At 41.9% G+C, this 24286-nt stretch overlaps 2 protein-coding genes across 3 annotated transcripts; both read left to right on the top strand.

Annotated features, from left to right (window-relative positions):
* The first annotated feature begins 4614 nt into the window (after positions 1-4614).
* Positions 4615-8664, top strand: slc35e3 (solute carrier family 35 member E3). The gene is made up of 5 exons (XM_018755778.2): positions 4615-5226; positions 6009-6119; positions 6577-6735; positions 7471-7553; positions 8166-8664. Exons 1-5 carry the CDS (start codon positions 4825-4827, stop codon positions 8350-8352), a joined length of 942 nt encoding a protein of 313 aa, XP_018611294.1. The 5' UTR covers positions 4615-4824; the 3' UTR covers positions 8353-8664.
* A 4258-nt stretch (positions 8665-12922) lies between these two features.
* mdm2 (MDM2 proto-oncogene) lies at positions 12923-20218 on the top strand. 2 transcript variants are annotated; one of them, XM_018755664.2, is made up of 11 exons: positions 12923-13402; positions 14460-14529; positions 14629-14703; positions 16226-16359; positions 16732-16781; positions 16992-17050; positions 17215-17278; positions 17799-17959; positions 18643-18795; positions 18872-18943; positions 19362-20218. In XM_018755664.2, the coding sequence occupies exons 2-11, from the start codon at positions 14473-14475 to the stop codon at positions 19881-19883; spliced, it is 1347 nt and encodes a 448-aa protein (XP_018611180.1). In that variant the 5' UTR covers positions 12923-13402; positions 14460-14472; the 3' UTR covers positions 19884-20218. The 2 variants fall into 2 exon arrangements, with proteins under 2 accessions (XP_018611180.1, XP_018611181.1); XM_018755665.2 differs by lacking the exon at positions 12923-13402 and adding an exon at positions 14045-14321.
* The last annotated feature ends 4068 nt before the right edge of the window (positions 20219-24286 follow it).

Raw genomic sequence — 24286 nt, forward strand, 5'->3', positions numbered from 1 at the left:
GTGTAACAAACTGTTTACTGTACACTTGACAATAAACTCTTGAATCTTTAATCTTGAATATACCTTCGTACATCTCCTGCAGAAGATAACAAAATAGTACCAAGACGAAGAATTGAAGGTTTAAAGATATTCTTCTCTCTGTCAGTTAACCTGTTTCCAAAATAATAAACACATTTAACCAAAATTTACTCTGCTTTAACTATTTACATTTATTCACTTAGTAGACGCTTTTCTCCAAAACGACTTACAATGGCTACTATGTAGTGTTACTAGCCCACACACCTAATTCACCAAGGTGACTTACACTGCTAGATACACTACTTACAATGGGTCACTCATCCATACATCAGTGGATCACACTCTCTCTGTGTCACTCACACACTATGGGTGAACCTGAACAGCATGTCTTCGGACTGTGGGAGGAAAGCCACGCAGACAACACGCAAATTCCGCACAGACTGAGCAGCGATCGAACCCACATTCTCCCGCACCACAGAGCTGCTGTGAGACAGCAGCGCTACTCACTGTGCCACCGTGCTGCCCATAATTAAATTCTTAATACAAATACGGAGACATATACATACAAACAAAAAGGGATATTATACAAATTACACAAATACATCAAACCACAACAAATACCAGGGGAACAAAAACAGATTCCACACAAAAAAAGTGTGATATGCATTACAGTAACTGGAGATCAAGCTAGTATTGATGTAGAGGTCTTTCTACCACTAAACTGAGTTTTATAGATAAGAAATTTTGCCAGTAAAACATGAAGATTAATGAAACAGTATTCTTTATTTCCCTTCCTACCATCCATCCATTCATCCATCTTCTGTCCCGCTTGTCCTAAAAGGGTCGCGGTGACAGCAGGGAGAGCAGAGAGGCCCAGCCGCCCCTATCCCCCGCAACTTCCTCCAGCTCAACCTGGGGAATCCCCAGCCGTTCCCAGGCCAACTGTGAGATATAATCCCTCCAGCGGGTCCTGGGCTGACCTCGGGGCCTCGTCCCAGTTGGCCGTGCCTGGTATACCTCCAAAGGGAGGTGTCCAGGGGGCATCCTTATCAGATGCCTGAACCACCTCAACTGGCTCCTCTCAATGTGAAGGAGTAGCGGCTCTACTCTGAGCTCCTTCCGGATGTCCGAACTCCTCACCCTGTCACGGAGAGTGAGTCCCAGCATCCTGTAGAGAAAACTCATTTCGGCCACTTATATTCGCAATCTTATTCTTTCAGTCATCACCCAGAGTTGATGACCATAGGTGAGGGTAGGGACGTAGATCGACCGGTAAATGGAGAGCTTCACCTTATGACTCAGCTCCCCCTTCACCACTACAGTCCGGTACAGCAACCGCATTACTGCTGCCGCTGCTCCCAGTCTGCAGCCGATCTCACGCTCCCTTCTTCCCTCACTCGTGAACAAGACCCCAAGATACTTGAACTCCTCCACCTGGTGCAAAAACTCTCCCCTTACCTGGAGGGGGCATACCATCCTTTTCCGTGAGAGAACCATGGACTCAGATTTTGAGGTGCTGATCCTTATCCCCACCGCTTCACACTCGGCTGCAAACTGTTCCAGTGCGTGCTGGAGGCAGCCATGTGACAGTGCCAAAAGGACAACATATATGCAAAAAGAGACGTCACCTTCCGACTCCCGCACAGAATGCCCTCCTGACTTCGACTGCGCCTTGATATCCTGTCCATGAAAACCACAAACAGGAGTGGAGACAAGGCACAACCTTGGCGGAGTCTAACACCCACACTGAACAGGCCTGACTTAATGCTGAGTATGCGGACACAGCTTTCGCTCCGTATGTACAAGGACCGAATGGCCCGCAGTACTGGCCCCGGTACCCCATACTCCCGAAGCACCTCCCACAGAATTTCCCAGGGAACACGGTCATAGGCCTTCTCCAAGTCCACAAAACACATGTAGACTGGATTAGCAAATTCCCATGCCCCTTCAATGCTCTGTGAGAGGGTAAAAAGCTGGTCCACTGTTCCACGGCCAGGGCGGAATCCACATTGTTCCTCTTCAATCTGAGGTTCAACTATCGGCCGGAGCCTCCTCTCCAGCACCCCGGCATAGACTTTCCTAGGGAGGCTGAGAAGTGTGATGCCCCGATAGTTAGCACACACTCTCCGGTCCCCTTTCTTAAAGATAGGGACCACCACCCAAGTTTGCCAATCCAAGGGCAGTGTCCCCGAGGTCCATGCAACATTGCAGAGGAGTGTCAACCATGACAGCCCTGCAACATCCAGGGCCTTAAGCATTTCCGGGCGGATCTCATCCACTCCCGGCGCTTTGCCACCATGGAACTTACCAACTACCTCAGTGACTTCCACCAGGGAAATGAACTCTGACAGCCGGAAAGCCTCTGGCCCTGACTCCTGTAAGGGAGGCATATCACTTGGGTTTAAGAGTTCTTCAAAGTGCTCCTTCCACCTCCCGACAATGTCCTCATAAGAGGTCAGAGTTTCTCCACTCCTGCTAAACACAGCCTGAGCGAAACTCCTCCGACCCCTTCTGAGCTGCTGGATGGTTCTCCAGAACCTCGTTTTCCATGGCTTCTCCAAACTCTTCCCATGCCCAGGATTTTGCTTCTGCAACCGCAGCCACTGTTGCCTTTTTCGCCTGCCGATACCTGTCTGCTGAGTCAGGAGTCCCCAGAGCCAACCAGACCCTAAAGGCCTCCTTCTTCAGCTTGACGGCTTCCCTCACCACCGGTGTCCACCAGCGGGTTCTTGGCAGCTTTTGGACACAGCTGTGCCTGGCTGCTTCCACAATGGAGGTTTTGAACAGGGTCCATTCAGACTCCATGTCCCCTACCTCCTCCGGGACATGGGAGAAGCTCTCCCGGAGGTGTGAGTTAAAATCATTCCGGACAAGGTCCTCCGACAGTTGTTCCCAGCACACCCTCATTAAACGTCTGGGCCTACCAGGTCTGTCCATCAGTTTTCCCCGCCATCTGATCCAACTCACCACCAGATGGTGATCAGTTGACAGCTCAGCACCTCTCTTCACCCGAGTGTCCAGAACATATGGCCTCAAGTCCGAAGAAATGACTACAAAGTTGATCGTTGACCTTTGGCCTAAGGAGCTCTGGTACCAAGAACACTTATGAGCATCCTTGTTTTTGAACATGGTGTTTGTTTTGGACAAACCATGACTAGCACAGAAGTCCAATAACATTTCACCATTCAGGTTCAGATCGGGCAGGCCGTTCTTCCCAATCACCCCCCGCCACATTTCCCAGTCATTGCCAACATGAGCGTTGAGGTCCCCCAGCAGGACTATGGAGTCTGTAGGTGGGGCCCTGTCCAGAACCCCTCCTACCTTCTCCAAGAAGGCCGAATACTCTGAACTGCTGTTTGGTGCATAAGCACACACAACAGTCAAAGTTTTCCTCTCTGCGACCCTAAGTCGCATTAAGGCGACCCTCTCGTCCACCGGGGCAAGCTCCAACTGTATGGCAGCCAGCCGAGGGCTTGTGAGTATCCCCACACCCACCCGGCGCCTCTCACCTCGTGCAACTCCTAAGTAGGAGAGGGACCACCCCTTATCGAGGAGTTTGGTTCCAGAGCCAACACTGTGAGTGGAGGTGAGCCCAACTATATCTAGTTGGTATTTCTCAACCTCCCGCACCAGTTCGGGCTCCTTCCACCCAAGAGGGGTGACATTACATGTAACAAGAGACAGTTTTCATCGCGAGGGGCCATGACGCCATGGGCCACCCCGCCCCCTTTTTTTTAAAAAAAAAAGTTTGATGTTATTAATTGCTTTGTTGAGCTGAACCTTTGTTTTGATGCTTTGATGCGCGATTGCTGGATTTTTATTTTAATACAGTGATGCGCGATTTGTTCACGTGTGGTAAATCCATGATACACTGCTGTTAGGATAGGCAGGGTAGAAGTGTTTGAGTTCTGTGTGTTTTTCCCACGCCTATGGAAGCAATAACTTTTCATTCGCATTTTCACCTGTTATTTAGAGACAATAAAGGAGCAAGATGCTCATATCCTGGCTCGTGAGAATCCAGTTTGGCTTGCTGTTAAACTGCGTTAACGTACTGGCTGGGCATAACATGCAGGGAGAACAGTACACCATCTCTTAGACAGGTAAAATCTATGACCTTGTGTGAAACTTGCAACGCTTATGGGATGGTCCAAACTTTGTTTCATTGATAACATCTCCCTGAGGAATGGCATACATGGCAGTAACAAAACCTCTGGGAGTGTTCGGAAAGTTATATGTGACTAAATTGTCGTTCAGAAGGAATTCTCGTGCCAAATATTACTATTATTAAGTAAATTATGAACGAGTCAGAGTTTTATTCCTGAATATCACTGTTATTCCAACAGAAACAGCCAGATTCTTTCATATTAAAGCAGTTGTTCCAGGAGCGTTAAGGAAAGTGCGATTTCAAAGCGCTGTTTATAACCACCTAAGATCTAACACAGCAAACTTTACTCTTCCGCACACCGCACCCTGTCGTCAAGCCGCAGGGAAAACTGACGTGGCGCTCCTGCCACGAGGCTGTGGGCGTTCCCCTTGAGCGCCCCTGCCCCCTATACGTCACCACGCCCGGCGAATGACGTCAGCGTGCCGTGCGTCCTGCGCGTGGTGGAGGGACGTACGTGTTGTGTAGAGTTGGAAAAACGGGGCTGGAAAACGTGCAGAAAATGTGTCGGGTTGGCAGTTGGGCGCGGGTTTGGCCGGTATGAGACGCGTTGTGGGCATTGCAGGGAGTCCGTCGTCACCGAGGAAGGCATCTTCGTCATAAGTGGAGATCTCCGTTACAACTGTGTCTGCGAGAGTGACGGAATGGCCACTCGACTGCAGGAGCTCTTCGCAAACAGCCGCATCGTGGCCGGGCTGCTGGTCAATTTGCTCTCGTCCATCTGTATCGTGTTCCTCAACAAATGGATCTACGTTCATTACGGCTTTCCGAACATGAGCCTCACGCTGATCCACTTCGTGGTGACCTGGCTGGGGCTCTATATGTGCCACAAGATGGACGTGTTCACCCCGAAGAGCCTCAGACCGGCCAGAATCGTGCTGCTCGCCCTCAGTTTCTGTGGCTTCGTCGTGTTCACGAACCTGTCCCTTCAGAATAACACCATAGGCACTTACCAGCTAGCCAAAGCCATGACCACACCGGTCATCATCCTCATCCAGACTTTGTATTATAAGAAGACGTTTTCCTACAGGATCAAAATGACACTGGTAAGGGGAAGCAGTTCTGAGGTGTCCAGCAATGAGCATCAAGAGGCCACTGGGGGAGCTGAGGACCCTCACTGGATGCTGTACTGTGGTCCAGAGTGTTCCTGTGCTGACACCTCACAGAGAGCTTCTGACATTGACACCACTGGCTTTCTTCCCCTTGCTTTGGCCCACACTTTTGATAGAACACTCATATTTTACCATAGTAGAAATGCACTTTGAAATTTCTGTGGAATATACTGCTCTACCCAACTCTCACCATTGAGCAGCTGCTCTGCATTTACATTCATTTAGCTGATGCTTTTCTCTGAAGTGATTTACATTGTTGAGCTCTTTTACAATTATTTACTCATTTATTATACAGCTGGGTAATTTCACTGGACAAGGGTAAAGGGTACTGCAACTGGGAATTGAACCTGTGTCCTTTGGTTCCAAAGGCAGCAGCTCCCACTGCTGTGCTACCAGCTGTCCCTTGTATTGTGCTGATATGTATAGGAGCAGCAGTTAGAGCTGCTGCCTTGAGGCCCAAAAAGGGCACAGGTTCAAATCCTACCCCCAGCTCTAGTACCCTTGAGTAAGGTACTTATCTTAAATTCATCCAGTAAAAAATTACTCAGCTGTATAAATTGGTAAATAGTTGCAGGTAGCTTAACGTCGACAAGTAGATAATTGCAGCTTACGTTTACAATCTCTCATTCCATTAATCCATCATGTAAGTGTCGGCTAAATTAATGTGTAATATGTTTTATTATTGCTTGTCTGTGATGGTAGTGTCTTCTGTGCAGGTCCCCATAACTCTAGGTGTGATTTTGAACTCCTATTATGATGTGAGATTTAACCTGCTGGGAATGGTCTTCGCTACATTGGGTGTCTTGGTTACCTCTTTGTATCAAGTAGTAAGTATCTGTCATCTTCCAAGCATATGTTTGTCCATTCATATCTTTTATAATTTTTTTGTTTTTTTTGGATGTAAAGGTGGAGAAACCCAGACGAGCAACAAGTGCATGAGGCCTCCTGTCAAATTCAGTACCGACTGAACAAAACAAAGTGACAATATAGATGTAATTCCTGCACAGTTGTGAATCTCTGGCTTATGTCTTCAGAATGAAAGCCCAATAGTTTTTTGCTTCCCAGAATTTTCCATATAACCCCCCCATTTCACAGGATGCCCATATAGTCGGTCCTTTGTATCCCTGTCGACCTGACCAAATGCTTCTCATTGGCCAACTCTGTCTCTTTCATTTCCACTGATCCAAAGTCAAGTTGTCAGTTCTCATGTCTCCATTTTATGTCCTTTAATTTAAATTGTGCCATTCTGTAACTCTTCACCCCCCTGTGCTTTCTCTCCCACAGTGGGTGGGTGCTAAGCAGCATGAGCTCCAGGTGAATTCCATGCAGCTCCTGTACTACCAGGCTCCCATGTCGTCGGCCTTCCTCCTCATATTGGTGCCTTTCTTTGAGCCTCTGACTGGGGAGGGGGGCATTTTTGGCCCATGGTCTTTCCCTGCACTGGTAAGGCTTTTGTGGACCACTGTCTGAACTCCTCATACACCAAAAGTTGCCTTCATACATGCAGGCCTCTTGGCAGCAATTTTTATTACACAGGACACTTATTAAAGAGGTACTTTGCATTTCCTAACACCGCACTACGTTACAAATTGTATTTTAATGTAAATAAAAAAGAACTCACTAATTCTTAAAATGCTCCCTATCTGATAAATAAATGGCAAATAGTGTCCTTGTTCCTAAAAACAAGCATTTTGTATTCGTGTGAAGTGAAGGACAGCAGATTGTGAGGTGGATAATGACATGGAGAGTCCCTGCTGTTGTACCCTTGAGTGAGTTACCTGAACTGGTTTAGTAAGAAGCCAAGGCTCATAAGGGTGCTATGTGCAGGGCACTTTATTAGCAAAAAAGGTAATGGTTCCACAAGAATGTTCTGGAATGTCATTTCTCTGAATATGATTTGCTATTTCAGCTGTAAAATAAATGGACAGATGATATTTCATTAGTGATATCTCACAAGTCATGTGGAAATAAGCTTGTTCAGTCATGTTTGCTTTTGATCTGGCAGTAACAAATTAAGAAAATATTTTTTGAGATTTTCTCTAAAATATGCATCATTGTGACTGCTGCTCTGGGTTTTCAGACATACCTGCAGAGAACTCCTGTTATCCATTAAGATGTTACTCAGAAGCAATATAGCAAAACAGATGTTACATGTACTGGTTAATTGTTTACTTCAAGGTGATGGTGCTGACATCAGGGGTCATCGCCTTCCTGGTGAATCTGTCAATATACTGGATCATCGGAAACACCTCACCTGTGACGTATCCTTCTCTTGGTGGTTAGCGATTCTTAGGGACTGTGAGAAGTGCGGTATCCTTGAGATTCTCATTTTCATAGACATATATAGTGCTTGAAAAATGCACATGGGTCAGGTTTAAATGTATTATTCACTGATTTGGCTTTTACATCAGGAAAAAATTCATGCCTTTTTTAAGCGTTTTTTTTTTTTTTTTTCCCCCCCTTCTAGGTGTTGGTAGCAATTCTTTATGAATACACACTTGGAAATGGCCTAGTGAGGGACACTAACACGATGCACATGTATGACTTGTTTACCATAGTCCATTTTATAGATCGGAGGGCAATTCATTCAGCTGTCAAGTGCTATTTATGTTCAGAGGGCATCTGTGGACATAAAGGAGCCTTGCAACAATAGGACTCTTAATTTAATGACACTTCAGACAGAAAATTGCAGCATTCAGTCCAGGGTGTATTCAGCCTTACATGCAGCACTTTATTGACTCTGAATCATTATTTTTCTTTTTTATTAAGTGGATCATGAAAATGAAAGGGATGCAGCTGTTATGCAGCTGTGGTATTTCATCAATACAATTGTTTTAAGTAACGAGTCCTGAACCTTAACACAAGGTGAACAGGTATAACATGTTTGGGCACTTCAAGTTCTGCATCACTCTGCTGGGGGGTTATGTGCTCTTTCAAGACCCCCTATCTCTTCACCAGGGCCTTGGCATCCTCTGCACCCTACTAGGCATTCTGGCCTATACCCATTTCAAACTGGCTGAGCAGGAGGAAGGCAAGAGCAGACTGGCTCAGAGGCCTTGAACTGGGTAGCCATGAAACCTGGAGGAGATGGCCTGCGTTGGCTGCACCAACAAAACTGTAGAAGCCAGAGAACAAACTGGCCGAGTTCAGAGGGGGAGACAGGAATTTTGGAAGTTGTATGCAGTGCAGCTGGAGCGTTTTGTGTAATATTCTTTGTAGTGTTTAGTTGCAGGTTCCTCAGAGTTGAGGGATTTATTCCATAAAAAACAATGTCAGATGATAATCAGATGTCAGAAATGTTTACATAAACAAGGTTAGAAAGAAGTTTGCATTCATCATATTAAAAAACTTAAATATTTTTTCATAATTATGGTTCCATTGTTTTTTAAATAGTTTTTTTTTTTTTACAATAAATACATTTTGTTGAGTGGTTTATTTATAAATATCACAGTATTTCTGCCACATTAAAGACTATCCATCTATAGTTTATCTACCATTTATAGGTCTTTTTTTTTTTTCAGAAGGACAGCTGGTAGCATAGTGGTTAGAGCAACTGCCTTTGGCCCCAAAGGTTGCAGGTTTGATCCCTGGCTCTAGTACCATTGAGTAAGGCACTTATTCTGAATGGCTCCAGTAAAATTACCCAGCTGTGTGAATGGGTAAATAGTTATAATGTTAACATTATAAGTTGCTTTGGAGAAAATTAGAATGTAAATTAGAACTTTTCCTTGTCAAACTATAAAAGTAAACTACTGTGTAGAGATCCAGTCGGGCTTCACTGTGTTTAGAAAACAATTGGAGAATGTCATTTAAAGATGTTTTCCATTAAGAAATTCTGGAATGTTGAGACTAGAATGCTACTGCATTGTCTGTTGACCAAACCTTTATGGAGATCCTTTGTTGAGGAATGTTCTTTCAGGGTTAGCGGGCATGAAAAGCTGTGTGATAATATTCCTTCCCCTAACTACAATAAATTCTCTCTCACTTTCTTCCTCTTCATTCACCATTTAGCTCTGTCATGATGGAGTTCTATGGAAAAACACTGCTGAGTAAATTTGTCATACATATTCTCTTGTGAAGGGGGTGCAGTGGCGCAGTGGGTTGGACCACAGTCCTGCTCTCCGGTGGGTCTGGGGTTCGAGTCCCGCTTGGGGTGCCTTGCGACGGACTGGTGTCCCGTCCTGGGTGTGTCCCCTCCCCCTCCGGCCTTACGCCCTGTGTTACCGGGTTGGCTCCGGTTCCCTGTGACCCTGTATGGGACAAGCAGTTCTGAAAGTGTGTGTGTGTGTGTGTGTGTGTGTGTGTGTGTGTGTGTGTGTGTGTGTGTGTGTGTGTGTGTGTGTGTTCTCTTGTGAGGGGGGTGCAGTGGGTTGGACTGGGTCCTGCTCTCTGGTGGGTCTGGGGTTTGAGTCCTGCTTGGGGTGCCTTGTGGTGGACTGGTGTCCTGTCCTGGGTGTGTCCCCTCCCCCTCTGGCCTTGTGCCTTGTGTTGCTGGGTAGGCTCCAGTTCCCTGCGACCCCATCTGGGACAAGCAGTTCTGAAAGTGTGTGTGTGTGTGTGTGTGTGTGTGTGTGTGTGTGTGTGTGTGTATTCTCTTGTGATTATTACATTTTATTTAGATTTTAAAACAAACCTCTATGCCCAAGGTGAGTGACAATTCAAAGTATGCTGCACTAAGCTTCTTGTATCTACACAACAGAGCATGGTAATACACACATACACACACTAAGGACAATTCAGAATCACTAGTTCTCCTGAAACATGTTTATGGCCTGTGAGAGGAAACCCAGGTGAATGGGGAGAACATGCCAACTTCTCACAGACTGAGCTGTGAGGTACCAGCATTACCTGCTGCACCACTGACCTCCTGTCAAACAGCTTCACTCATATACACTGTGAAGGAGCTTTTGGAAGCAAAATGCTTGACTGAGCATTTTTCAGTTTTTAGTTCTAATTAGTAGAAAATTCAATATGTTTTAATCCATTGATTAAATGGTTGAGAGTAATTGCACACTTTAAATTCTAAAGAAAATACTTCACATATGACTTTCATCACTTGACCATGACAAATTTTGTTTAGTAAAATATCTGTGGAATGGAATGAAATAGAGGAATGTGGGCAAACGGACACTAGTGTAATAAATTCTATGCAGAAGATCGCGTCTAAGGCAGGTTTTCTTGGTCCTCAGCTGTATGCCTTTTCATCCATGCTTCCCAATTTTATTTTTGCATGTAAAATTACATTTAATATATTACATTTTCTTTAAATTACATTACATAGTTTTAGACAAATTTTGTGAAACACTGGGTTGTGCTGGGTCCTGCTCTCTGGTGGGTCTGGGGTTCGAGTCCTGCTTGGGGTGCCTCGTGACGGACTGGCGTCCCATCCTGGGTGTGACCCCTCCCCCTCCAGCCTTGCGCCCTGTGTTGCCGGGTTAGGCTCCGGTTCGCTGCGACCCCGCTTGGGACAAGGGGTTTCAGTCCCTGTGTGTGTGTTCTGTTGAGTGTGGGTTAGAATTTGATTTAGTCTGTTCTGAGACTGCATGTTCTCCCCATGTTTGTGTGTGTTCCCTCTGGGTGCTCTGGTTTCCTCCCATAGTACAAAAAATATGTGTTTCAGATGAAATGGTGATCCTAAATAGCCCATAGTGTGTGTAAGTGTGTTACTTCGCTGTGCTATATAAATAAGTGAATGACCGTAGGGAGTTTTCTGCCCAAGATGACTTACAGTAGTTTCAGCAAAATACACTATAGTTAGTATTACTGTACGTCACCGCAAAAAAGTGTCTGCTAAATGAATATATAAAAATTTTTCCAAGCTGAGGTTACAAGATAAAGCTATTTTCAGAAATCAAACCTTAATATTTCTACCTGTGTATCTGTTACTTGCTGTACAAATTATACAGACCCGGAATTCTCAAAGGGAGGTAAAGAAACATCCAGAAATGATGTGTTTATCAGCCAAAGAAGGACTAATAACCTTGAAGTGTCACATATCCATGGACATCTATTTCTTGCAGGCTGCCTTTGAATCCACAAGGGGATGGGGAATGTGCAGATAGTGAATGTGGCTAAACTGTTTTATCTTTTTAACCTTTTCAAAGGTACATAATTAAATCAAACGCTGTCACATTTTAACTAAAACATTAAAACAAACTGTAAATATTCTGAAGCAACAATTCTGTGACAATGTATAATTGTATTAAAAGGATTTAGATGAGCAAACCTTGTTTCGAATGATCCGGCACATTTGCGTTGATTAAGGTCTTACAAATAGTTAATTGCATCCAAAATAGATTTAATTAATAAGCAGACCATGACTTGGAAAAAACATGCCTAAACATGTTGGGACCAAGAAAGAATCACACGTGCATAAGAGACATGTTTGTTTGAAAATGAAGACTGAGTCATCCTGACTCATGTCCCAAAGCCCAGTGATTCACTCTATAAATGTGGAAACCAGACAGCACACAATTTTCACAGTGCAATATTTTAAATATTGTCTTACCATGTGTGGACACCGCTTACATCAGATTTAAGATATAGTATATTTCATATGTATTTCAGTACTATTGCAAATATTTTATTAAATATAATGCAAAGCATTGCCAGAGCCATAGCTCCATACTCTACATTGTAGAGCTGTAAGAGAATATATTAGACCTTCCAAACATGTCCTGTTCCTTAAAAATAATATTTTTTCTCATAAAAACTAAGGCATTCTTCTCATAGCGTGTGAAAGTGCCAGCCAGTCAAATATAACTCTTGACAACCACTTACATGCTTCTCTAGACAAAGGAGGAATGGAAGCAGTTTGCTGTGCCTTCATCCATGCACATCTGCAGGGTGCAAACACAGTGAGAAACATGTAAACTCTACACACCCTGAGCTGGACTTGAACCCATACCAAGCAAGCAGCTAAGGAGCTGGGAGTTTTAACCACTGTACATCCCCTCTTCTTATATTAAACAGGTGATAACTGCATTAGATCTCATTATGACTGACATTCATATACCTGAAATGTTGAATAGAATGCTAAAGTATTCTAAAGTAAAGTTTTCCTCACTTGTCAATTGTCAGAAAGTTGTTGCAGAGTAAATGCAATCTGCTAAAGGGGAATGTAGATTAATTCAGAATTAATCCACATTAATTCAATTTGCTTCCACAGTGTTTACAGTTCATGTCTGGTTGAGTGTTTGTGGTAAATGACAAGATGACAAATGTTGCACACGTTTATGGGATGGATTGGTTAGGAGTTGGCACTGAATAGGAGTTTGGAGCAATTATACAGTTTTTCAGTAATTTTACATTTACATTTATTTGTTTAGCAGACACTTTTCTCCGAAGCAACATACATCTCACAATTTTAAAGTATATTTCATTTTAGTGTTGTTTCAGGTTAATAATAAATAATAAAAGAAGGTTCTGAATGGACTGATATTCTGACAGGATGGCAATCTGCCTCAAACGTTCCCATAGCAACCCAGCACAGTTGTCAAAAATGGAATAAATTCAGTTTTACGGCAATATTTAAACTGGTGATTAATTTTAGTCCCTATTCATGTGAATAAATTATGGAATGTAATGTTTATTATTTTTATATTTGTATTACAAATTTACAATGTCTTACCGTATTATCGTTGAATGCTACGAACACAAATTATATGTAAATTAAAGTTCGAAAACTACTTTCTTTTAGTTATATAATTTCGAAAAGTGTCAATGTGTTCTTCACCTGTACATGTCCCTGTTGTTACGGGTCAGTACAGAACTCTTATTTACAGCCTCGGTTCGGTCGCTAGGGGCAACAGCGCTCAACGGCGCCGCGAGACCTCGGAAATGGACGTGTGTTCCCGACGTGGAGTCCAGGATCGTTAATCATTCGGAAAGATAGCAAGTTTCAGTGTTTACTTTTGTGATATCATCGTATGTGATTATAAACCAGGGCACTTCTGTTCTATTTATATGCTAAATAGGTGCTAATTTAAATGAGGAATTAGCCGGCAGTTTTCAAAGGCCGCAAAGCCTCGGACTTTCCTAGCGCGGACAGCGGGAGTCTGGTGGTATCCTGGGCCGATTACGCACTGCAGACCATCGGAGAACGCGACAGGTAGCGTCCAGTTATGTTTGTCTTGCTGTTGTAATAACATTGTTTTTGTTATTTTATAGCAACGCTAACTCAGTTAGGGTTCAGTAGTGTAGAGGATAAGTTTGCATGATTATAGAACAAGCAACCCCGTGAGCACTCGGGTCGGGTTGCGTGACAGGTATCGCAGTCTGATCCAAGTTTGTGACGTTCTGCATGATCGAATCTATTTGTTAACCCCCCAATGTGTTTCTCCAGTTTAATGTGCAAAACTAGTTTACAACAGTTTCAGTACTTTCCGGACGAAACGTACGGTTTATCGCCGGATCTCTGGGTTTTTATTATTTTTCGTGTATGCAAGTTCAACTTCAAGTTGCACTGGCAAATAATTCCCACATAATACAGTTACACGTAACTTCACAGTTGCCGATTGTGGTAAATTACTATTGTTTTGAGTAATTTGTAAAAGTTGTACTTGCTACGGTGTAAGAGAACACGAGTCATCCGTAATTCGCGCCTTTCAAACGCTACAGTCAGTGAGTGGCCTTTCTGTAGAAATCCCCTGAAAAGCGCCCCGTTCAGCTGACCAGCTGCAGTGCTTTACCTGATCCGGTAGCGGAAGAAAGCGCTTTTCACGAGGGAGACAGACGCGCCATCATGTCAATCAATCACGTAGCTCATCGCTCCACGCGCAGCCCGGACATGCCCGGGCATATGTTGGAGGGCGAGCGCCGCAGCGTCTCGTGCGCTACAGCGACACGCTTGGATAGCGCGGGAGCGGTTCTAGTCCTGACATGTTTCGTCGAGACGCTTTAAATCCGAGCACGAGGAAATGACCTGTCATTGGCCACTCCGGCTTCCAGCACTTTATGTACAGCTAGTGACACTAATTCCACAGCGTTCTTCTCTTTATAAATATATTTATTATTAATTATTTATTGAGGTAAACTTTCGTATCTCTTGTGAGATTTTACTTCAGTTTCAGTAGTTTAACTTGTCAAACCGTGTACTTTACAGGATTTTGTTCCTGAAAAGTGTTTTTGAACTTTTACACGTACTTTTTAAAAAAATTTGGTTACAGGTGAAGTGGAAGAATGGCAGCAGAGAACTGTTTCAGCAGCGCTCCGATAAACACTGACAGCGAGAAGCTTGTAAGTTTTGTCTTCCTTTTTTGCTGTGTTGTACTGTTTCATACCTTTTTTTCGTACAGTGGTGATAGCTGTCGTCGGTGTGAACTGTGGCCTTTACAGGTGAGACCCAAAATGCAGCTGCAGACCTTGCTGCAGCATGCTGGAGCGAACAAGGACGTTTTGACCATGAAGGAGGTGAGGGATCATCTGCCATGTGTCAAGTGTTGAAATACTGGTCTAAGATGTTCCAAGTGGTTCAGCTAATGGTGTTTGTGTGGCTGTAACACACAGACACACACACAGTTGAGTTGTATCAGTTCCAAGTATGTTGACTTTGATGGGAATATAATTCTCATTCATAGGAGCAGGGTGGCAGCTTTAGTACCACATGATATTCTGTAAACCTCTGCTCTGTCACTCTAGAAAGTTAGAGGCAATATTTATTTGTTCCGTGAATATGACAGTATAAAGACGATTTTGATCTCTGAGGTTTTTGGTAATCAGTCAGTTGAGGAGGTGACAGAAGCAAGAATATATGTGTCACTGTGTAAGTGTTAGTATTTTCATTTAATTTTATTGTGTATATGGTGCATTTGTTCTGTCTTTTTAACATTCTTGAAGCATGATAGGTGATAACTCTAATCAGAAACATTAAACTTTCTGCTTCTGTGCAGTCTTTGCTGTACATTTTGCAGTGATTTTGTGGATTCGTCAAGTTTTCTTTTTCCAATTTACATTTATTTATTTAGCTGACAGTTTTCTTCAAAGCGACTTACAATGTTAAGATATTTTACAATGATACAGCCGGGAAATAGCTTACTTAATGGTATTACAGCTGGAGGTGGGAATCATACCTGCGAGCTATGAGTCCAAAGGCAGCAGCTCTATCCAATACACCTTTTATGGGTTTATTTTCCTGGGCTGTTAGATTTGCGCACTCAGCAAATTCCTGCGATTGGAGTCTCAAAGCTTCTTGACTGAGGCTTGTCAAAACGAAATAGTGTTTTCAACTGATCTTTGAGCTGCACTGTTGTAACCCCCTAATCTGTGCTACTACTGATTGAGAAAAATAAATGACTCATTAAGGTGAATGTTGTATTGGCATCAAGTCAATGAAATTGTGGCATAGTGGTTAGAGCTGCCTTTTGACCCAAAGGTCGTAGATTCGAATACCACAACCAGCTGTAGGACCCTTGAGAAAGGTACTTATCCAAAAATTGCTCCAGTAAAATTATCCATCTGTATAAATGGGTAAAATAATTGTAAGTATCTCAACATTGTAAATTGCTTTGGAGAAAAGCATCAAGGTTCAAGGTTAGAGGTTTATTGTCATACGTACAAGGACCATGAAATTCTTACAGACTATGAACAAAAAAACAATAGATAATATTGCACAAAACAATAAGAGTAAATAAAGGTAGCAATAAATAACAACAAATAACAATAGACAGCCAAAGTACTTAAAACTGAGGATACTTAAAGTGATGGTGTAAGTAATGTATCGTTTTGCTTTTTAGGGAACAGTCCAAATCTAGTTAGAAAATGTGGCACATTGGTGGGTGTTGTATCCTCTTACAGCAGTGGGGTAAAAGCTGTTCATCAGCTAGATGAATGAATGTAAATTGATTAACTGAAGGAACAGCAGTAACTTAACTTCTTAAAAGCTAAAAAAAAAAAAAGTCCTGAGCTGTATTTAACACCTTTTTTTTTCTTCTAGGTCATATTTTACTTGGGGCAGTACATCATGGACAAGCAACTGTATGACAAAAAGCAGCAACACATTGTTCACTGTGCTGATGATGCACTAGGGTCCGTGCTTGGAGTGGACAGCTTCTCAGTGAAAGAGCCTCGGTGCGTTTGTGTATACAAATTTGTTGTGTTGTCCTGCCACAAGGTGCTCATAAATTCCCCTTGGCTGTGGTGACAGCTGTTTTTCTTGGCTTCCTGGTGATCTGCTGTGGTTACTCGCACAGGGGACACAGATGCTGGGCTATCAAAACAGCCTGGTTGCCTAGCAGTGTCTCGGCCTGCATCTTCTCTGATGAAGTAGAAGACCCCCATAGTGTCTTCTGCTGCATGTGTTGCTTCATGTGTCCATTCTCTTTTTGAAGGCCATTTTTTTTTTAACATTCATGGACCATTGTTGTGGGGGAAAATCTGAGGTCATTCAATTAAAAATACAACAAATTGTAAACTTTATTTTAATAAATGTTTCTCTTACAGGGTCTTGTTTGCAATGATCTCAAAAAATCTTGTTGCAGTCAAAAATGAAGGTACTTTTACCTTTCCCCCCCCCCCCCCATCTCTTGTAGTTAAGAAGGATGTTTTTTTTCTTTCCAAAAGAAGGTAACACTTCTCTGAGATAAGTTATACTGTTTTTTTTTTTTTTTTTTTAAAGTTAAAGTGGTGTTGACATTGTTTTGGTCAAATCAATGTCTATGGTTGCACTTTGAGAAGCTTATTCACATGACTTGTTCTCTCAGATTACCAGTCTGGATTTTCTGAAACAAGGAGTCAAAATGAACCAGACAGAGGGCCTGAGGTAAATACTCAGAATACCCATCACAGTTTTTTTGCATTTGTTTGTTTGTTTATCTGATTAATTAATTCTCGATAAATTTTTTCATGCTGCACTTGTTTTTGAGAGTGACTTGTCTTTGTGAGTCTTTCTTTTTTCTGTCTTTCTAATGGCACCATTTGTTTCAGCAACTGGACTCGGAGTCCTGCTCGCCTACACTTGGACAAAGGCGGCGACGAAGCAGTGATGCTGGTAATGGAACATTCACCTCAGCATTATTTGATCTCTAGCTATGTATAACTTACAACAAGTTGTGAGACACTGTAGCTTTGTATTCAGGGCTGTGTCCAACTGTATATATTGGTTTAAAAATGTAAATGTTTTGGAGGTTTTAACACAATGTTAATGGGGTAAATTATAGCTATTGATAATTTTCATTTTCAGTTATTCAGTCATGTTTGTATTGGTAGTGTTCAACTAAATAAACTAAACATCAATGAAGAGCAGGAGTGTGAAAAGAACAGTCAGTTAATTTCTCATCAGGTTGTCAAATTTCAAGCAGGCATCTGTCTGCTCATTTTATCCATCTGTTGGCTGAATCTGTTGTTGGGGGGAGCATGGCTTATTGAGATCTCAAGGTGAAGAAAAGCTTAGAGGTATACAATTTCCAGTTAGCAGAACATAATCTCCATTTATAGTTTGATATTTACATTTCAGTTTAAAAACTGACATCCTCAGCAGTACTGTATCTTTTTTTTCCCCATCTATGCAGGAAGTTCCACTGATGAGGAAGAATGCAGCCGAAGGAAGAGGCACAAATCAGACAGCTTGTCCCTCACATTTGACGACAGTCTATCCTGGTGTGTCATTGGTGGTCTGCATAGAGAACGTACAAGCAGCGCATCCTCAGGCTCCCAGAGCAACGCTTTTATTGTGAGCACTGTAATTTAACACTCTTTGTTGATCCATACCTTGATATGCTGGCTCTTCAACACAGTTCTGACCAGAAGTCCTTTTGTAATTTGATTTGTTCATAAATCCAAACTACCTTTTACCGTTACATTGCGTCAGTCAAAGTTTTCTAATACCAGCATCCTTCAATCTATTTACAGGTTGGATTCTGTAAAAAATTTTTGGAAACGCTATAATACATTTACTCATTTTGGCAGCCGCTCCAACCATGATGCCACCAGCCACCTCTATGAAAAAATACGATATATCATTTTTATTAACTTTGAACTAGCTTTAAACTGATTTAAAATACCTTCTTTCCAGGAAATAGGTTTTTATTCCATTAACATGCACAGTGTTCTTCTCATTGATCACAGATGCCCATAAAAACACCAGACACGGAAGTAATTTGAACTAAGGAGCTTCCATGCTCCAGTTCTCTTTGAGTATATTTTTTGTTGGTAATGGACAGGATGCTTTGCAACAGACAGAAATTTTAGAAAACAAATAAGGAAAATACAATTAAAAACAATCAGGAGGAAGGTGTTCTGAAATTTGGAACTCCAGCATTGGTATCATGAGGAGCCAGTGTATTAATAACAGCTAGTCTTAATGTCAAGTGACCTGTCAGAGTTTGAACTACTTTCTTTTTCTGTTCTCTGCAGGAAGTAGGTATGTCTGGTAGTGAGGACTGCAGTGAAGGTGACAGCCACGATTCTGATTCTGACAACTTCAGTGTGGAATTTGAAGTGGAGTCAATCAACTCGGATGCCTACAGTGAGAACGACGAGGCATCAGACGAGTCAGGCCAAGAGGAGGTCTTTGCTTTTTTCCCTTGTGTTGACAATGGTTCCTTTGCTGTTGGGGGTTGTTCTTATTCTCTCTTCCTTTCAGGTTTATGAGGTAACCATCTTTGGGGCAGAGAATGAAGATTCTTTTGATGAGGACACAGAGATTTCAGAAGCAGTATGTTGTTTTTATGTCAACACCCTTGATCCCCCCCCCAAAGGTTTAATGTGATATTTTTTTTTTTTTTTTTTAAACTACTAGTTTTAGTTGCTTGTTCAATATGACACAAAAATGCATCTTGTATGCCTGATGGCAGAATTCAGATTTTTGTGTTGATGGCAAAGAGACTGAAGAAGCATCAACTGACAAAGAAGACCAAAATGAAACCTAGCAGCTCAGTTTCAGATGTAACAGATTCAATAATACAGCTGTAGGAAGTTTAGCTTTTTTTTTTTTTAAGCTTTCAACATTTGTAAACTGCTTGAATTCTTATTTTTTGTAGATTTTTGTTACTTTAGTTCAGTACTTAGTAGGCCTACTATAAATGTGGCAGTATAGAAGGCTCTGCGCTAAGATAATTTTGTTTGTATTTCAGGACTACTGGAAGTGCCCCAAATGTGAGGAGCTGAACCCCCCTCTGCCACACCGCTGCAATCGCTGCTGGACACAACGGGAGGACTGGTTCCCCGAGCCAGAGGGTGCCAGCAACCCAAAACCCTTGCCTTCTAAACCTCCTGCAGTTGATGCAGAAGAGGGACTAGATGTCCCCGATGGAAAGCTAGCCAGGCCACTCGTGAAGGGGGAGAGCGATCCAAAGCCACAAGAAGCATGCTCTCAACCTTCCACCTCTAGTAGTGTCGTGAGCGGGGCCGCCAGTAGTCAGGAGGAGGCCCCTGAGCTCGAGCGTTTCAACAGCCTGGAGGCATGCCTACCATCTAGCTGCCTGGAGCCCTGTGTCATCTGTCAGAGCCGGCCCAAGAATGGCTGCATAGTCCATGGTCGCACTGGCCACCTTATGGCCTGCTATACATGTGCCAAGAAGCTGAAAAACCGTAACAAGCTGTGTCCTGTGTGTCGAGAGCCCATTCAGTCCGTGGTGCTCACGTACCTTAGCTGAGGGTAACCCCACCCAATAAATCATTTCTAATTTAATAAATCTACCTAATTGTTTCCTATGAAGGGTTTATATTTATTATTTCTGCTTGTGTGCAGAAACAAGTGTACAGACCTTTTTTGAAATTGAAGTTATTCTCCCGTATGCTGGATTAAGGCAGATGTCATCAAAGGCACAGTTTTAGCATTTTGTGGTTGTATTCCTCTTGTTCTTGTATTCTGGCACAGCCCAAGTTTCAGGCAAGTACTGGAATTGTTTAAGTCTCGCACTATATAGGTAGTTTGAGTGATGATTTTTTTTTTTTTGTTTTTTTTTAAAAAGCATTTTCTTCCAAGAAATTCATGCAAATAATTATTTAATAAATTTCTTAATCTTGCTATTGAAAGTAAGGTTGAAAAATATTGTTGAAATGTTTGTTTAGACCGGAACTGCCTGCTTTTATACAGGTATTAATGGTACATGTAGCTTTACACAATGATTACAGGCATTTCCGGAATTATGAACGAGTTCCGTGTTCAGTTTGTCATTGTCGGATTTTTACATAAATCGGAACAGTTAGGTAGGGTGAGTATCTGTCAGTTTGTCAGTAGTTTGACTTGGTATCATATATTGTGTACCTTTGGATACACTAAAACATCTTTAATATAACAATACACTAATGATGATGATAATAATAATAATACAATGTAATGATTATATAATGAGCTGTACATCATTTTGGAGAAAGGCATCTGCTAAATGAATAAATATAATAAATGTCACTACAGTATTTATAATGGACAGAGACATAGGAAGAGATAATAAATGTTACTACTGTGATGAACAACAGAGGACACGGAGGAGACTGGACCCAAGTCAGTGCAGGATTGTTTATTCAGAACCAAAAGACTAGACGTGTTCTCGTGGTCAGGGATGGGTGAATGGTCAGTTGATTGGCGAACTGAACAGAGGCAAGGATTCGAAATCGTGGTCATTATCAAAGAGATGTTAAACTGTACTGGGGAACGATGAGGGACATGAGTTGAAGAGCAGAGCGAGGTGAGAACACGGTGGGGGGGGCTGTCTGGAGTGAGATTCCACAACTGGGAAGAAGTGTCTTTTGTAGTCGAGTGCAGAGAGAGGGACAGTGTGTGTGTTTGCGCGCACGCAAAATGTTATAGAAACTAATGTTTGCTTTTTCCATTGTTTGCTGTTTCACCTTTTGGTTTATTGTTTACTCTTTAGTTTCAGTTGTGATCTTTTTCTTTGATGCATCACATTTACAATTTGGTGCCATGGTTAGGAGGGTGAAAACAAAGAAATTAAAACCAAATACAGTAACACGAGACACTATTAATGGGAAAAGAAGGAAGTCTGTCCTACCTCGGGCTCACGCGCCCCGCCCACGAGCTGACAAACCGCTGTAGATGAGCAATGTTTTAATGCGCAAAGTAGCGCCCATTTATTATTAGGAATCGTGTGTGTGTGTGTGTGTGTGTGTAGTAATTTGAATTTTTGATACAATAGGCTTAATTATGGAGTTCTCATTTGATTGTTACTTATGGGTGACAAAAAAAATAACTTCTGGTCAGTAAGGGGGTGATTCATAAGTACAGATTGTACATAAGTCAGAAATTCGCAACTTGGGGACTGCCTGTAGTTTGTACTTAAATCTTTATGGCAAAACTCACATAGTTTAATGCTGTATGCACTGAAATTGATGAAATCTTTCATAAACTGTACTTTATGTAAAAACACAAGGTTCTCTTGTTTTAGGACTGAGTTGACACTTCTAATCTAGAGTTTGTAGTTCGTTGTGTACAGTTTGAATCTCACTGATGTCCTTGTGGATTCTGGTCATCCTGAGAATATTGATTTCACCACAGTCCCCTCATTAACAGAGCATCATTTAAAGAGCATATTTATGGGTTTTTAGAATTCATATCAATGCTTAATACAGCAATATGCTGTTTAAATGATTGTAATTTTAAAGTACAAGGAATGACATTTTGGTTTTAAAATTAAATCCTGTGCAAAGAAAACTGATTCTTTGATGACATGCTACAGTGTGTTTCACATATGCATTACTTTGAACTGTTTTTTCTACCCCACAGTGGAGACCAATACACACCTTTGTCACAAAGTGCACAATATAATACTTTACAGTACAGAGTGGAGTCTGGTAGTCTGTTTCCGTTACGGAAATGCTAGAGCCAGTGTAAGAGTCTTCATCAGTGAATAAAAAAGCTAAAGATGTCATTTAATTTATATATTAGTTCAAACAATCATCTGCAGGTTTCTCTTTTGGAAAACAAACCATAATTGGAGGCTTTTTGAAAAAGCCTGAGGTTAACTAAGGAAAGATTCTAGGATTACTTCACTTTAGTAGTTAAAGGCTTATATTTATATTATATAATAATGTAATTATTATAGGGGGGCGCAGTGGGTTGGACCGCAGTCCTGCTCTCCGGTGGGTCTGGGGTTCGAGTCCCGCTTGGGGTACCTTGCGGCGGACTGGCGTCCCGTCCTGGGTGTGTCCCTTACGCCCTGTGTTGCCGGGTTAGGCTCTGCTTCCCCGTGACCCCGTATGGGACGAGCGGTTCTGAAAATGTGTGTGTGTGTGTGTGTAATTATTATATGTTTCAATAATTAGTTTTGTGGTGCGATTGCAATTGCACCCTGCCATTAGTTGGCAGTAAAAGACCCGAACGGAGTAGGAATGTGGGACCAGAATAATTGCAGCCACTTCCATTTTGTTCATAGCTTGTGTCTGCTATTTGTGACTTTCTGATCAATGGGCAACGTGGCACACGTTTGTGGAATGAATTCGAAAGCTGGCATTGAGTTAGAAGCTATGACTCTATTTTTCTTTCATGCTATATTAAAGAGTGTACATCCTGGACAGCACCAGTCCAACGCACGGTAGCCACACACAATTACACAGTATGGTTAATTCAGTCTTGTCAGTCCACCCACCCCAAGATTATACTGCAGTGGTAAAAATGACTTTTTGAGTCATATGAATTGGGTTACAGACAGACTTCAGGACCCCATTTGTTGTTTTCCAGATACGTCATTCTTTGTCACGTGTCACTAGATACTTGTGTTTTTATGTTTTAAATGTTTTTCATGAGAAGTAGTGGTGCATTCCTTTCACAGAACAGTACAGTATGTTATCTATTAGTGCATCCTGCTTCCAGTATGTTTCAGTCAGTGTGACACTATTACTATAATAATCACTGTAGTGAGTGACTATTAGGTGAAAGCCAAGCTTGCTATTTTGCATGTCTTCCCAGGAAAATACCAAGTCTAAATAAAAATTCATCCTTTTATGCCACGATGTAGGATATGCCACCTAGTCATGAGCAATAATCGCTTTTCCAATGTAGGCCTGTGTGGTCCAAAGCCTGTCCAAGAGGCATGGGCTGTGAAGCAGTGTGCACCCTGAACACAATGCCAGTCCATCAAAGGGCAGTCACACACTCCGGGAAATTTAGCGACTAGTTCAGGTGAAAGACATGTATTTGGAACATGAGAGGAATCTGGAGCTCCTGGAGGTAACCTTGTGGACATGAGGAGAGCATACAAATTGCACACAACAGCTTAATAATAAAAGTGACTTCAGTGGAAAAACATTCCTGTAAGCAAGATCAGTTTCCTGGAAACAGTTAAAGAAAAAAAAAACAGAAGAGGTGTTGAACTTTGAAGGAAGCAGCTATGAAATAAGAGTTCTTAAATGACCAGGAGGGATGAGATTTTTCATACACAACTTGATGCCACTCAAATGACCGGCACTTGATAAACACTTAGAAAAATGACCCCACTGTATAAATGAGTTATCACTAATAAAACCTTGTTTTTCCTCCTGTTGAAAAGTAAAAGTGAAAAAACATAACTCCCCAACCATGAGAAAAATCAGATTTATGTGACATTTAATACTGGCATAAATCAAGAATTTTGTAGATTCTTATTCAGGTATGTATTTTTTTATCTTTCTGTTTTTGTAGTGTGAGGTCATATTTAAATTATTTCACTATCTCTTTTTCTACATTTCTATTCTATTGTTTCTATCAATTTAAAGGTGGAAAAAAAGTAAATGGAAAAAGTAATTAAAATTCATAAATACATAAAAATGAAGTTCATATAATTTCTCTTGTTTACCCCTAAGTTGCCGTGACAACCACAAGCCCACTACTAGTCCTTCTTGAGTTACAACTCACAACAGCTCACATCTGTGAAGCATTTGTTTTGCAATAACTTACTCCTATTACAATTTCTTTCCACTCAATCTGAAATTTTACAGTCATGAAAGAGGTGAGGTCCTTTGCTGTAAATCATCTCATTTGTATCGGTATTATCTAACTTACAACATTAGAATAAATTTGTAAGAACAATTAAGGATTGAGTTCTGTCTATGGGAAATTGGA

The sequence above is a fragment of the Scleropages formosus genome, chromosome 24, assembly GCF_900964775.1.
Source record: "Scleropages formosus chromosome 24, fSclFor1.1, whole genome shotgun sequence".
NCBI lineage: Eukaryota > Metazoa > Chordata > Actinopteri > Osteoglossiformes > Osteoglossidae > Scleropages > Scleropages formosus.

Bases quoted from the DNA above. Each gene is read 5' to 3' on its own strand.
- slc35e3 (XM_018755778.2), top strand. From the start codon at position 4,825: ATGGCCACTCGACTGCAGGAGCTCTTCGCAAACAGCCGCATCGTGGCC. The intron at 5,227-6,008 runs GTAAGGGGAAGC...TCTTCTGTGCAG, and splicing joins ACAGGATCAAAATGACACTG to GTCCCCATAACTCTAGGTGT. The intron at 7,554-8,165 runs GTATCCTTCTCT...CAAGGTGAACAG, and splicing joins GGAAACACCTCACCTGTGAC to GTATAACATGTTTGGGCACT.
- mdm2 (XM_018755664.2), top strand. From the start codon at position 14,473: ATGGCAGCAGAGAACTGTTTCAGCAGCGCTCCGATAAACACTGACAGC. The intron at 14,704-16,225 runs GTGAGGGATCAT...TTTTTCTTCTAG, and splicing joins ACGTTTTGACCATGAAGGAG to GTCATATTTTACTTGGGGCA. The intron at 17,051-17,214 runs GTAAATACTCAG...CATTTGTTTCAG, and splicing joins AACCAGACAGAGGGCCTGAG to CAACTGGACTCGGAGTCCTG.